At 44.2% G+C, this 13995-nt stretch overlaps 1 protein-coding gene across 1 annotated transcript in view; it reads right to left on the reverse strand.

Moving 5' to 3' along the window:
- Positions 1-629: 629 nt before the first annotated feature.
- Positions 630-13995, reverse strand: part of LOC112249269 (spondin-1) — a 127508-nt gene continuing 114142 nt past the window's right edge. Inside the window, 10 exon segments of the mRNA XM_042321108.1 lie at positions 630-1834; positions 2150-2443; positions 3354-3518; positions 3754-3921; positions 4393-4563; positions 7741-7923; positions 8669-8744; positions 9766-9863; positions 9866-9905; positions 11556-11757. Coding sequence (XP_042177042.1) covers positions 1671-1834; positions 2150-2443; positions 3354-3518; positions 3754-3921; positions 4393-4563; positions 7741-7923; positions 8669-8744; positions 9766-9863; positions 9866-9905; positions 11556-11757 — 1561 coding nt within the window. The 3' untranslated portion in view covers positions 630-1670.

The following is a 13995-nucleotide window of genomic DNA, read 5'->3' on the forward strand; positions in this document are numbered from 1 at the left end:
AGACTCATATCTCCCTCACTAGCTATAAGCACCAGCTGTCAGAGCAGCTCACAGATCACTGCACCTGTACATAGCCCACCTGTAAATAGCCCATCCAACTACCTCATCCCCTTACTGTATTTATTTATTTATCTTGCTCCTTTGCACCCCAGTATCTCTACTTGCACATTCATCTTCTGCACATCTATCACTCCGATGTTTAATTGGTATATTATAATTACTTCGCCACCATGGCCTATTTATTGCCTTACCACCCTTATCTTACCTCATTTGCACATGCTGTATATAGACTTTTTCTACTGTATTATTGACTATGTTTGTTTATTCCATGTGTAACTCTGTGTTGTTATATGTGTTGAACTGCTTTGATTTATCTTGGCCAGGTCGCAGTTGTAAATGAGAACTTGTTCTCAACTAGCCTACCTGGTTAAATAAAGGTGAAATAAAAAAAATAAAAAATGAAAAGGAACTCACTTCTAATCAGCTTATAGTCTCCATCTAGTGGCCAAGAGTATGAAGTGCACTGGTTTATGTATGGTATGTAAACCCTGGCATGAATATGGACCTCAACGTAATATAATACATTTACATCAATATAAATGGTATTCAAAGAATAATAAACATCAGTATGACAATTTCTAACATTTACTTTTATTGTAAAGGTGATATATTCCAAAATATGAATATGTTAGAGGAGCAGAGGAAAAAGACACGTAAAGACACGTAAAAAACACCTACACAAGACTTGGGTAAGACTCTTGGGTGATATTCCTATCAAAAAATCCACAGCAAAAAAAGTTTTAAAAAATGATCTTATAATAACAATACACAAAATCATAGAGATTTCCATTGCGGTGTGTCTACATGAACAGTAGTACAGCTGAGTAAAAAGTCATACAGGAGATTTCTTGATCCTAGAAACATATTTTTTTTCTGAAGGATTATAAAATGCTGGAATGGCTGGGTAACTGTGCTTTAAGTTCTGGGATAATATACACTACCAAAGAGGATACTACAGGATATAGCCTAACAGTACTATCGCTTATTAAATCAATTGGTGTTTTCAACATTATCATTATTCAAGAATATTATACCACAACAAGTTTACAGTAATCTTGCAGAAGAATCCTATATGTAACAGAGCTAGTTAATTTACGAACAGAGGAAAATCAGTCAGGTTCATCAGAGGCTAGGCATTATTTTGGGAAGCCTAGATCCTCTCTCGAAATGGCTGTTTGTTTTAGGCTCGAGAAGAGACCAAGGGAATTCCTTTCTTCCTTCTTGTAAAATAACACATGACCTTTGACCTTGAAGGATGGTTCATTTCAGAATTTGCTAAACTCTTTCCAAACTCTGACTAGAGGTGTATACAGAACCAGTGTACCTTCCCCAATCTAGAATCTTCAGACTCAGCCCTGGATTAAACCAAGAGAGATTAAGGTCTGTGCCAGTCCTAAACAGAGTGCATTGGATCATTGAGTGACACTATGCCACCTCACGCTCCGTCACATAACCAAGTTGCCCATAGGCACAGATCTAGGATCAGCTTACAATCCCCAAACCTAATCTGAACTGTCAGAGGGGAAAACAACTGAGCTCACACCAGTGTTTATGGGCAACCTCCACCCACTCCGTACCCATCCCATCCCGTCCTGCCCAACTTGGTCCATCTAGCAGGGGTGCACGTTACACGCTCGGATCTCCTTCCTGTCCTTGCAGCTGGGGAGCTGGGCGCTCTTAAGCCTCCTCTTGGCTGTCATGAGCCGCTCCTGAATCCCCCCGCCACACAGCTTGGTACAGTCCGTCCAGTTGGACCATGGCCTCATCTTACAGCCTGACCAGAGAGAAAGAGAAAGAGAGAGAAGGCATGGAGAAAGACATTTTATACATTTTCATGGAAATGTGTTCCTTGTTAAAGAATAGCAAAGATCATATTGAAGATAATGACTATCAAAACTGACTGTGATTTAGTTTTCTATGAGTACATTTACATGCACACTAATAATGCAATATTAAACTGATCATGGCAGTAGGTAGACTATACAATAGTCATGTAAACACATGACTCTGTTTATCTTAATCGGGGGAAGGTCAAAAGAAGTACGCATACGCTGATTAAAACATCTGGTCAGAGTGGAGTCCCACCAACCTGGGTGTTCAGCGGTCGACGTGGTCTCCTCCCCCTGTCGCCCCCCCTGTTTGCTCCTCCTCTTCTCCCTCGCCTCCTTGCGACGTTTCTTCTCATCGCTGTTGACCTGTCCCTGGCCACCGCCGCGGTTACACTTCCTGATCTTACACTTCTTCCTCTGTACTGTCTCGGGACACAAGTCCCCTCCGAACTGAGGCTCCAGCTTCACCATGCGTGTCCTGATCATGTGACCTTTACCACAGGATTTGTTGCACTCAGACCACTCCGTCCACTCTGACACCATACAGTCTGTTGCTGTAGAGAGAGAGAGAGAGAGGGATAGAGAGAGAGAGAGAGAGAGAGAGAGGGGGGATGAGAGATAATGAAGAGGGGGATAGGGTGGAGTAAGAAAGGTGAAGAGTTAATATGGGAAGAATGCTTGAAGATACACATCATGACTTTGCATTAGTGTTCCTTGTTCTAAACATAACACAATATGAATCCCCTGGAAACAAATTCTCTGACTTATATCCATAACGAGAACATTCTTACGAACTGCAAGGATGATTAGGGCTGGCCAGAATAATACGGCCAGCTTTATCCCCTTACTAAGACTGAAGGAAGACCAGTTAACAAGCTTTTTCACCCCAATACAATGATGTCTGCCAAAGTTAAAGCTGGTTATTTCTGACTTTTAATCCCATTCTTCACAATACAGCCCTTAAATTAGCTCCCTCATTTTCTAGGGAACAGGAGAAAGGAGAGGAGAAAGAGTATTTTCCTATGGTAATGTCTCTGGTACCTGACTAGAATATATATATAACCTATTAAGTCAGGCTTAAATGTGAGAGCACATGGGCACTTCTGGGTTCCAATGTTCCCTCTCATATAAACCTGCTAATACTCCACCAGGGCATTCTCACGATAACCCTATCTGGGAGAGTTTGGGCTGGAGATGAGACTATGGGCACCCCTAACGCAGATGACATAAAGATGTGTACACACTAACAAGCCAAGTGTGTTATAAGTGTGTTTGTGGCGTGTGTGTGCATGTGGATATGATAGAGAGTGTATTATAAGCAGACGGATGCTCGGTTGCACAATGAAGATAATAATCAGCATTATTATGAACTACACATGTGAAGTACTGTTTCAGTTGGTGTGTCCACACATGAAGAAAGTCGATTCACTCCAATGTGTGTGCGCGTGTGTGAATGGTCCTTACGACACTCTGGCAGCATACACTTCTCCACCTGCTCCAGGTCCTCTGTACACTCTCCCAGCTCCACAGGAGACTTGAGCACGCGCTGCCTCGTCCGCATGCCCTTCCCACACGTCACACTGCAGTCACTCCAGTCAGACCACGGAGACAGCATACAGGGGATGGTGTCTGTGCACACAGGACACACACAAAATCCGTGTCTATCCGATTTCATCTGGTTGGCATTTGTTGTGGTGTGTGAGTGATAGTGTGTGCGTCATGTGTGTGTACAGATGAGCGTGTGTGTGCATGTGTGTGTTTGTTTGTATAAGCCTGCATATGCTTATCTGTGTGTGACTGTGTGTGTGTGTGCGGGAATGTGTGTGCGGGATTGTGTGTCCGGGAGTGTGTGTGTGTTACTCACGACACTCTGGCATCATGCACTTCTCCACCTCCAGCACCTCAGCCCCACAGATGGAGCCGTCCGGGGGAGGCATCTTCACCATGCGTTCCCTTCTCTTCATACCCAGCCCACAGGTGGCACTGCAGGAGTCCCACTCACCCCACTCTGTCACCAGACAACTGTTGGGTGCTAAAAAGAGGGGGGATCAGACAGTTAAGAGGGGAAAAGGCAGAGAGGGGGAAGGGAAGAGGAGGAGGGAATGAGAAAGGGAGAGGGAAGAGGAGGGAGATGGGGGAGAGGAAGAGAGGGGGAGTGGGTGTGTTCAATGGGAGAGACAGAACTTAATCCACATATGCATTACTTTGTCCTGTAATCAGGCATAATTATATATCATCCTAATAGTTTGAACAGTACATTTGAATAATTTAGCAGATGCTCTTCCACTGAGAATTGATGCACACAATGAGCCTCATTTATCTACAGCCTAGAAATACATAGATTTGTTTATATGAAAAGCGCATACACAGATTAATCAAAAGTTTCCTATACCTCGGAAAATGTTTTTTTTTACCTGATTAAAAGAAAACTTTGCTAAAATGCAGCAATGTTTGTGATAAATGTCTTTGTGAACCATTGATTTCAGGGGTTAAAGCTACTCACTGCATTCCTCGTTCACAATACACTTCTCGTTCTCCTCAGTAGGCAATGTACACACAGAGCCATCGTCAGGGAACTGCTTGACGTAGCGTTCCCTGGACCGCAGGCCCATCCCACATGACATGCTGCACGGAGACCAGGTGATCCACTCTGACATCGTGCAGGTGGACCCTTCTGAGAGGTCGGGGGCAAAGTGCAGAAAGTCACAGTCAGTTATGGCATTTGAGTTGCATTCAGGATTTTAATGTCCTTACAGTGTTAGTAGTCACATCACACTTTATATAATCAACCAGTATATGATGCATCTACATCATGGGACCTCCTGTTAGTTTCATTTATCATAACAAGACAATAGGAGACTATGAGCATCTATGTCAGCTCATGGCCATTAGAAGAGCTTGTACCAGTACACCTGTACCCAAAGTGTTACCCAAGCGCTTGTACCAGTATGCCTGTACCCAAAGTGTTACCCAAGCGCTTGTACCAGTACACCTGTACCCAAAGTGTTACTCAAGAGCTTTTACCAGTACGCCTGTACCCAAAGTGTTACCCAAGAGCTTTTACCAGTATGCCTGTACCCAAAGTGTTACTCAAGAGCTTTTACCAGTACGCCTGTACCCAAAGTGTTACTCAAGAGCTTTTACCAGTACGCCTGTACCCAAAGTGTTACTCAAGAGCTTTTACCAGTATGCCTGTACCCAAAGTGTTACTCAAGAGCTTTTACCAGTATGCCTGTACCCAAAGTGTTACCCAAGCGCTTGTACCAGTACACCTGTACCCAAAGTGTTACTCAAGAGCTTTTACCAGTACGCCTGTACCCAAAGTGTTACCCAAGAGCTTGTACCAGTACACCTGTACCCAAAGTGTTACCCAAGAGCTTGTACCAGTACACCTGTACCCAAAGTGTTACCCAAGAGCTTGTACCAGTACACCTGTACCCAAAGTGTTACCCAAGAGCTTGTACCAGTACACCTGTACCCAAAGTGTTACCCAAGCGCTTGTACCAGTATGCCTGTACCCAAAGTGTTACTCAAGAGTTTGTACCAGTATGCATGTACCTACAGTGTTACCCAAGAGCTTTTACCAGTATGCCTGTACCTACAGTGTTACTCAAGAGTTTGTACCAGTATGCCTGTACCTACAGTGTTACCCAAGAGCTTTTACCAGTATGCCTGTACCTACAGTGTTACCCAAGAGCTTTTACCAGTATGCCTGTACCTACAGTGTTACTCAAGAGCTTTTACCAGTATGCCTGTACCTACAGTGTTACTCAAGAGCTTTTACCAGTATGCCTGTACCTACAGTGTTACTCAAGAGCTTTTACCAGTATGCCTGTACCTACAGTGTTACTCAAGAGCCTTTACCAGTATGCCTGTACCTACAGTGTTACTCAAGAGCTTTTACCAGTATGCCTGTACCTACAGTGTTACTCAAGAGCTTTTACCAGTACGCCTGTACCTACAGTGTTACTCAAGAGCTTTTACCAGTACGCCTGTACCCAAAGTGTTACCCAAGAGCTTTTACCAGTACGCCTGTACCCAAAGTGTTACCCAAGAGCTTTTACCAGTACGCCTGTACCTACAGTGTTACTCAAGAGCTTTTACCAGTACGCCTGTACCTACAGTGTTACTCAAGAGCTTTTACCAGTACGCCTGTACCCAAAGTGTTACCCAAGAGCTTTTACCAGTACGCCTGTACCTACAGTGTTACTCAAGAGCTTTTACCAGTACACCTGTACCTACAGTGTTACTCAAGAGCTTTTACCAGTACGCCTGTACCCAAAGTGTTACCCAAGAGCTTGTACCAGTACGCCTGTACCTACAGTGTTACTCAAGAGCTTTTACCAGTATGCCTGTACCCAAAGTGTTACCCAAGAGCTTTTACCAGTACGCCTGTACCCAAAGTGTTACCCAAGAGCTTGTACCAGTACGCCTGTACCTACAGTGTTACTCAAGAGCTTTTACCAGTACGCCTGTACCCAAAGTGTTACCCAAGAGCTTTTACCAGTACGCCTGTACCTACAGTGTTACTCAAGAGCTTTTACCAGTATGCCTGTACCCAAAGTGTTACCCAAGAGCTTTTACCAGTACGCCTGTACCTACAGTGTTACTCAAGAGCTTTTACCAGTACGCCTGTACCTACAGTGTTACTCAAGAGCTTTTACCAGTACGCCTGTACCCAAAGTGTTACCCAAGAGCTTTGAAAATGCATAAGCTGTGAACACATTTATGCAACAGACATGTTTCTCCTCATTAATAACAACCCCCTGCTGTTGTTGCATTATGTTCAGGTGGGAGGGAGGGAGGATAAGAGGCGTTCTGGGTGAGACTCACATGGATTTATATCTAAACGCTCCCTCCCCAGACTGAAAGACTCATTAAACTCTGCTCTATAAAGAAGCTCATCATTAATAAGATGAGCAAATCATCAATGAATCATTAATAATAAGCAAATCATGAATAAGAGCCCAGAGTAAGAGCCCGCGTGTGTGTGTGTGTGTGTGTGTGTGTGTGTGTGTGTGTGTGTGTGTGTATGTGTGTGTGTGTGTGTGTACACGCACATGCACACAAACACAGAATGATGCATACACACACATGGGCTCTTACACACACTGATGCATACACACACACACACACACACACACACACACATTTTATTATTCATTAGTCTTTCATTGCAAGCAGCAAAGACGTGACGCCGCTGTGTGTATTCTCATAACTTGTTATGTGTCTTTTAATAAAGCCTTAGTATCCACTGTGGCCTCCCGGCAGCTTTAGCCTATTACACATTTTATAGGCTTGTCTCAGAAACACAGTGTCCCTCTCACCTCTATGCTGCTACAACTTTATTGTCTGAGCTACAAACGAGCTGGGGGCTTTATCGATGACCCAACACCAATAAAGACCTGCAGTAAACCAGATTTGATCTTTCCCTGTTTTCTTTGCAAACCAGATTTTACCTTCCCCTGTTTTCTTTGCAATAACCTATGAAATTCTAACAAAGATGACGTCCACACTAATAAAGCTCCTAGAGGGACTTGAGGGTTGGATGTTGAAGTTTGTTTTTAGATGGGTGTTTGTACACCAAGACAGCAACAAGAAATACACATTTCCAGATTGTATCCTAGATTGTATTGTAGTATATCTGTTCATGTCAATATACATTTGTGTAACGGGGGTGGTTCGGTGAACCACGTTCACGTGTTGAGTAACATTGCCTGAGACGAAGACTTGCATTAGCACCCTGAGCTAATATATCGGCTTTAGCTCAGGAGGCAAACACAGTCTTGTAAACCTTTGTTCGAAACCCTGCCATGTCTCATGAGCTGCCTAGTACATCCAACATACTGACCCTCATCGCTGCAGCCGGGCCCCATGCAGGGCTCAAAGTCCTGGGTGTGAGGACAGGGTACACTGAGGTCCAGCTGGGCCTTCAGCATCCTCTGTCTCATCCTCTTGCCCTTGTCACAGGTGGCTGAGCTGCAGGCTGACCAGGGAGACCAGTTGGAGTAGATGCATGTTTCTGGAGTGTCGTCTGGAGGGAGGGAAAGTGGGAACGTGAGAGACAGTGAGAGAGAGAGAGAGAGGGAGGGAGGGGGAGAAAGGGTGGCAGAGGAGTGGAGGGTTTAGAGAGAGAGAGCGAGAGAGAGGGAGGGGGAGAAAGGGTGGCAGAGGAGTGGAGGGTTGAGAGAGAGAGAGAGAGAGAGAGAGAGAGAGAGAGAGAGAGGAAATACATTCATCAAGTGAAGGGCATAAACACAAATGTTCAAAGTCATAACTAGTTATATGTTTCCTCAGGTGTGTGTTGAGAGCCTAAGCCCCTCCTCACTAAGTGATGTGCTATTGAAACACTGATCTGACTCAAATCAATTTAAACATGTATGTCCCTGGGACATGTTCAGGTGCGACAATTCACTTGGAAGAATCTCAACTGCAGCCTTATTGATTTATTGAAAATGCCACTACTGATCAAATCTGCTTATGATTCCATCTGTGCAGCTTTCCCATGAGAGAGAGAGAAAGAAAAGGCAACATGGAGGACGATTATGCTGAGCTGGGTTAACTCATTCTACTGTTTCTCAAGCTCTGGTTCTAATCTCCCACGCCTGGAGATGAGCAGAGAGAGAGAGAGAGAGAGAGAGAGAAAGAGAGAGAGAGAGAGAGAGAGACATGCCTTTCTCCTCTCTCTTGCTTATCGCTCCTCTGTTAGAACCTTTGTTGGCAGAGTTGGGGAGATACAGGGACACAGAGGGGAGAGAGAGATAAAGAGAGACACAGACCTTCCTCTTTCTCCTCCTGGGCGATATCAGCCACAATGTCATCCACGTTATCAGGCACGACGTTGCACTGCTCTCCCTGCGGACAGACAAACACAGGCCTGCGTTGTGGAATACATACCACTCTGTTGTGATAAGATCCTCCGTTTGCCTCTGGCGGCTATCAGACAAAGAAGGGGTAAACAGGGAGGTCAGCTGATGCATCCTCTCACCTTTGCTGGAGCTCACAGATACACACACACGTTGTCGCTATCTAGCTAGCGTATTTAGTTATCTGTCTTTCTAGCGAACGGGGAGGTGATATGGGGACATGCTGGTAATGGCATTCAGCTGTCATAACAATAGCGGTCCGCTTAGGGCAAGTGACAAACGATCAGAGAGATAGGGTGTGTGTGTGGGGCTGGGGGCGTTGCTGTGTGTGTGCGATTGTGCGTGCACGTGTGTGCTTGTACCTGCACGCTTCAGTGTGTGAGGATCAATAGATTGACAAAGGCTATAATAGAGTAGATGGAGAGATTCCAGTTGAGTCTGCCAGGCTGGATGCTGTGTAAATGCTATAGTCCACTGACATTTACATCACTGTTCAACAGCTGTTCTCTTCAAACTGCACCTATACAACTAACATCTATATCTACAGCTGCATTGACCCACAACGTCTTCAGTTAGACACTGGAACAATGCAGAGGGAGTTCAAATAAAGCTACATTCGTCTGACTGAAAAAGATGTATCTTCCTCTCAGTGTCTGAAGCTTTATAGTTGACATCTCTAGTTCAATACATCAATATGTTCCATTGTGCTGTTTGTTTACCTTCTCATTTCGAGTCGTATACCGAAACAACGTTATGAACACAGGCACATAATCAAATGTTTGTAACCGCTTTGAGATCTTAGAGCGAACCTCAAACAATGCCTTGACGTGCATGAAATCAGGTTGTGTTGGTGACAGCTGGAGGGAAAGAACAAGAGGAGTGTGAGACAGAAAGAGGATGGAAATAGGAAGTGAAGTGAGCAAAGAAAGAGGATCGAGGCAACAAAAGTGGGAGAGATATAGCAGCCAAAGGAACGGAAGAAATGGAGAGAGATGATTGGATGAACAGACCTTTCGGGCAATGCGCTCCACTACTACCCTGGCCACTGGGGTGATGGCGCCCCCCTCAGGGTCGTAGAAGGGGCTCTGGGGGTGGTCCAGGCTAGTCAGGGGCGGATCTTCTCCTGAGGGACTGTGGGCTTGTTGGGAGACTGGAGGTCAGAACACACACACACAAATGAAGAGTCAACATAGATACATGACTGTCTTTTCATGTCAATATGTGTTCCATTGTAGTACTGATTAACAGTGTCATGATATCAGTGATACAATATGTATTTGCAGATAACCTTGAAAAGTTGCAATAGGTCTCTTCATGTGCACTATGGAGGTATACAACACATCTATAATATAGTCTCGTCCCAGCACAAAAAACATACGGCCTCCTAAGACTGGAAAACCTAGATTATAAAAGTCACAAAGCCACATCCACTAAAACAACATGAATCCATAGATCTTGGTCAGGGACACTGTGAGTTATGGGGTTATGTGGTGAAACTGTTGTCATTAGTCTGCAGCAAACGTATGCTAGCAGGGGGCTAACACAGCAAACACAGCCACAGGGCTTCTGAAGGCACTGGAAAACAAGCCATCCACTAGTCTGAACATAAAGGGTTGACATGTAACTTTGTATAGTGCTATTGTGTTATGGTGATCAACATCTTCCACACCTTTGAACTTTTGATATGTTATGTGTCAGGCATAACCCTCCATTACAATGTACAGGTTACCAGGAGCTGTTTTAACAACTCCAAACGTCAACTTCAGGCTTCCTGAAACAACAGACACCACTAAAATATATAGACACCGTTCAATAATAAAACACTCTACAACCTCATTTCATGACTCTTGACCGGTTCTTGCACAACTTGTTCTTTCTTCCACCCAAGTACACTGTAAATATGTCTGAGGCTCCAGATATTTCATATGAGTAAGGTCATTGGTGGGGCGAGCCAAATCAAACAGGGGAGTAACAGTTCAACAGGTTCGTCTGTGAACTCCCAGGGATCAGCCAAAGGTCTGTCTGTGAGCTCACACAGCACAGTCATAACCTCTCCTCAACCAGTCTGCCCATACTGAAAAATAATACATTGACATATATACAGTGTACAAAACATTAGGAACACCTGCTCTTCCATGACAGACTGCCATTCAGAAGGAGAATGGGCAAGACAAAATAATTAAGTGCTTTTGAACGGGGTATGGTAGTAGGTGCCAGGGGCTTGTAGAGTCCATGCCCCAATGAATTGATGCAGTTCTGAGGGAAAAAGGGGGTGAAACTCAATTTTAGAAAGGTGTTCCTGATGTTTTATACACTCAGTGTATTGCAATATTATTTTTGACAATATCTTAATATCCTTTTTGTGCTAGTCGGCTGTACCTGCACCAAAATTCCAGTATTTCTCCGTCATAGCTTGTTCTCCATCTTCTTTTTAAATACTGAACTCATTTGTTTTCAGCACTTTTATTTCCATGACTGATCGAAACTCGTTTTCTCATGGCTCTCTCTTGTCCCTCTGCAGCAGACGTATGTTTGGAACATCGCATTGCAGTATCGAAAAGTAATACATATAGAGTCATGAAAATCGCAATAGATATCATATCGGCACCTAAGTATCATGATAATATGGTTTTGTGAGGTCCCTGGCAACTCCCAGCCCTATAAGAAGTGTGATTTTATACAGTAGGTGGTGTGAGTGATGTCTGGGGCTTGCGCTCCAGGGTTATGGTTAGAATCACTGTGGTAGAGATAGTGTGAATATTAGAGCGTTTAGTTGTGACATTTTGAGGAGGTCATTGACCTCATAGGTGACCCCGTTGTCGGTGCCTGCATCCCAGGGGATCATATCCTGGACAACCCTCTGGGCCCAACCACACTCCTTGGTGCAGAGGTCCTCTGCAGACAGCCCCACGTTCCAGTCAGGGCTGGGCCCCAGCATGGTGAGGAAGGACATCAGGTGACGGGTACGGTCCACTGAGAACTCAGCTGACGGGGCAGCACGACTGGAGGACAGAGAGAAGGGACTATTTTGAAGAAAGTCACAATTGCAATAACTGTGATATGTGATGTTTTACCTACCTTTAGTTGATCAATGCACTGATTGCAAGTCACTCTGGATAAGGGTGCCTGTTAAATGACTAACTAGCATGAAAAAGAGATAGAGGGATAGCAAGGAAAAGGAGATGAAGAACGAGGAAAGGATGAGAGCAGGGGTACTTAAGTCGACAGAGATGTAGAGAAGTTTCTATGCTGCCTCAGGCACGCCCTGCACATCCAGCTCACCCCCTACAACAGTTCAACACAGAGCCGCCAGCCAGAGGTAAAGAGTAATAAACACCCCTAAATACTTTACTCGTGGCAGAGAGCCATGGATATGTGTGTGTGTGTGAGTGCGTGTGTGTGTGTATATATATGTATGTATATGTGTGTGTGTGTGTGTGAGTGCATGTGTGTGTGTATATATATGTATGTATATGTGTGTGTGTGTGTGAGTGCGTGTGTGTGTGTATATATATGTATGTATGTGTGTGTGTGTGTGTGTGTGCAACAGATAATGTGATGAGCGATCACACACACACACCCAAAGAAAAGTGTTCACAGACAGTCACAAGCACAATAATGCACATGGCAGCACAAATGTCGGTTCAGAAATCCTTTTTCCTAGTACCAAACCACAGCATTTCTAATGAACGTTTATCAGGGGTTGATAGATACCTCCCACCCTCCTACACCCTATCCCTCCTGCCACCCTGTCAATTACAAGTCGGCTTTGTGTTGGGTCCAATGTGGCTGTCAGAGATAAACCTAAGGCCTCCGAGACTGGCTGAGCTGAGCAAAGGGACGCGGTGACACGCGGTGAGGGGGAAGAGGGGACGGCTGGCAGCCTGCTGTGTGTTCCCAGAGGATTAGAGCTCTTACACATCCTTAGAGGTGATTATTACTGTGTATGGGAGGACAAGCCAGGACTGGATAGGACAGGGCTGGACAGAATTGGACAGGACAGGGCTGAGGTGTGTGTGGTGATAGAAAATCTGATGGATTTACTGGCAGATGAAGAACATAATTGTTTCAGGTGACAATTGAGCTTCCGTACAGTCTTAGGAGGTGCTATATAGAACCATACAATATATCATAACGCCTTTCATTGAGGGCCTAGTTATACCCTAACACAGTGGTGTCAGAAAACTCCTGGTTTACAGGCCACATCAGGCTTGCAAGTCACATTATGTTGGCTTGCAAAGTGATGTGCAATTCCTATTGGAATCCAGCCAGAGTTAGGATATCCAACAAGTGGAATTTTTTATCACCAGCAATCTGCTTTGAGAATGACTGCCATGGTAGGGAAGATAGAAAACTGATAATACCTCAGTGATCTAAACTGGAACAACGAGCTCTGTAATGGGTGCAATAAGTCAAATGATTAACAAATTGGTTTAGTTTACAAAAAATTAATGATATTTATCTTTTGTGTAGCATAACATGTATCAACCAATCAATGTCCATGCAAAAACACATTCAAACAAACAATTATGAAAATCATCATGCAATACAGCATGCTGGGAAATATGATATACTCTATGGTTCTATATAGAACCCTACTTGCCTTCCAAAGAATAAAAAAAAACTTTCTTCCAAAACCGTTTTTTTAGGATGTTAAAGGTTCTAGGTAGAACCCTTTGGCTTACAAATAACCCCTTTCTTCCTAAAAGTGTTCTTCAGATCAAAACAGTTCTTGGTAGAACCATATCCCCTTGCAAAGAACCATTTTGGAACACTTTTTTTGAGGAGTGCAGAGAGTGAGACATTGATGCAGCTACTCTAGCTATAATACTATAATCAAGAATTCCCAGAATACACTTTCAAATGTTTATTCTTTAATCTGTTCAAGTTTAAGTACAGTGAACATCACTGTCCATCACCTATTGGGACAGTTGGATAGATATCATGTAATGGGTATGCAGTATATCTGATTAGACTCTCTCTCTACTTCCCTTTTTTCCGACTCTGACTCCCTCCCTCCCTCCCTCCGTCCCACCACATCCCCAGCAAACACGCTGTCTCTGAGTGACAAAGACAAACCCTTTAGCTCATTAAGGGCTGTGTTTTAGTTGACAACCCCTTATTTCCCTGTTTCTGTCTGTCTGTCTGTCTGTCTGTCTGTCTGTCTGTCTGTCTGTCTGTCTGTCTGTCTGTCTGTCTGTCTGTCTGTCTGTCTGTCTGTCTGTCTGTCTGTCTGTCTG

This window comes from Oncorhynchus tshawytscha, linkage group LG04 (assembly GCF_018296145.1).
Source record: "Oncorhynchus tshawytscha isolate Ot180627B linkage group LG04, Otsh_v2.0, whole genome shotgun sequence".
NCBI lineage: Eukaryota > Metazoa > Chordata > Actinopteri > Salmoniformes > Salmonidae > Oncorhynchus > Oncorhynchus tshawytscha.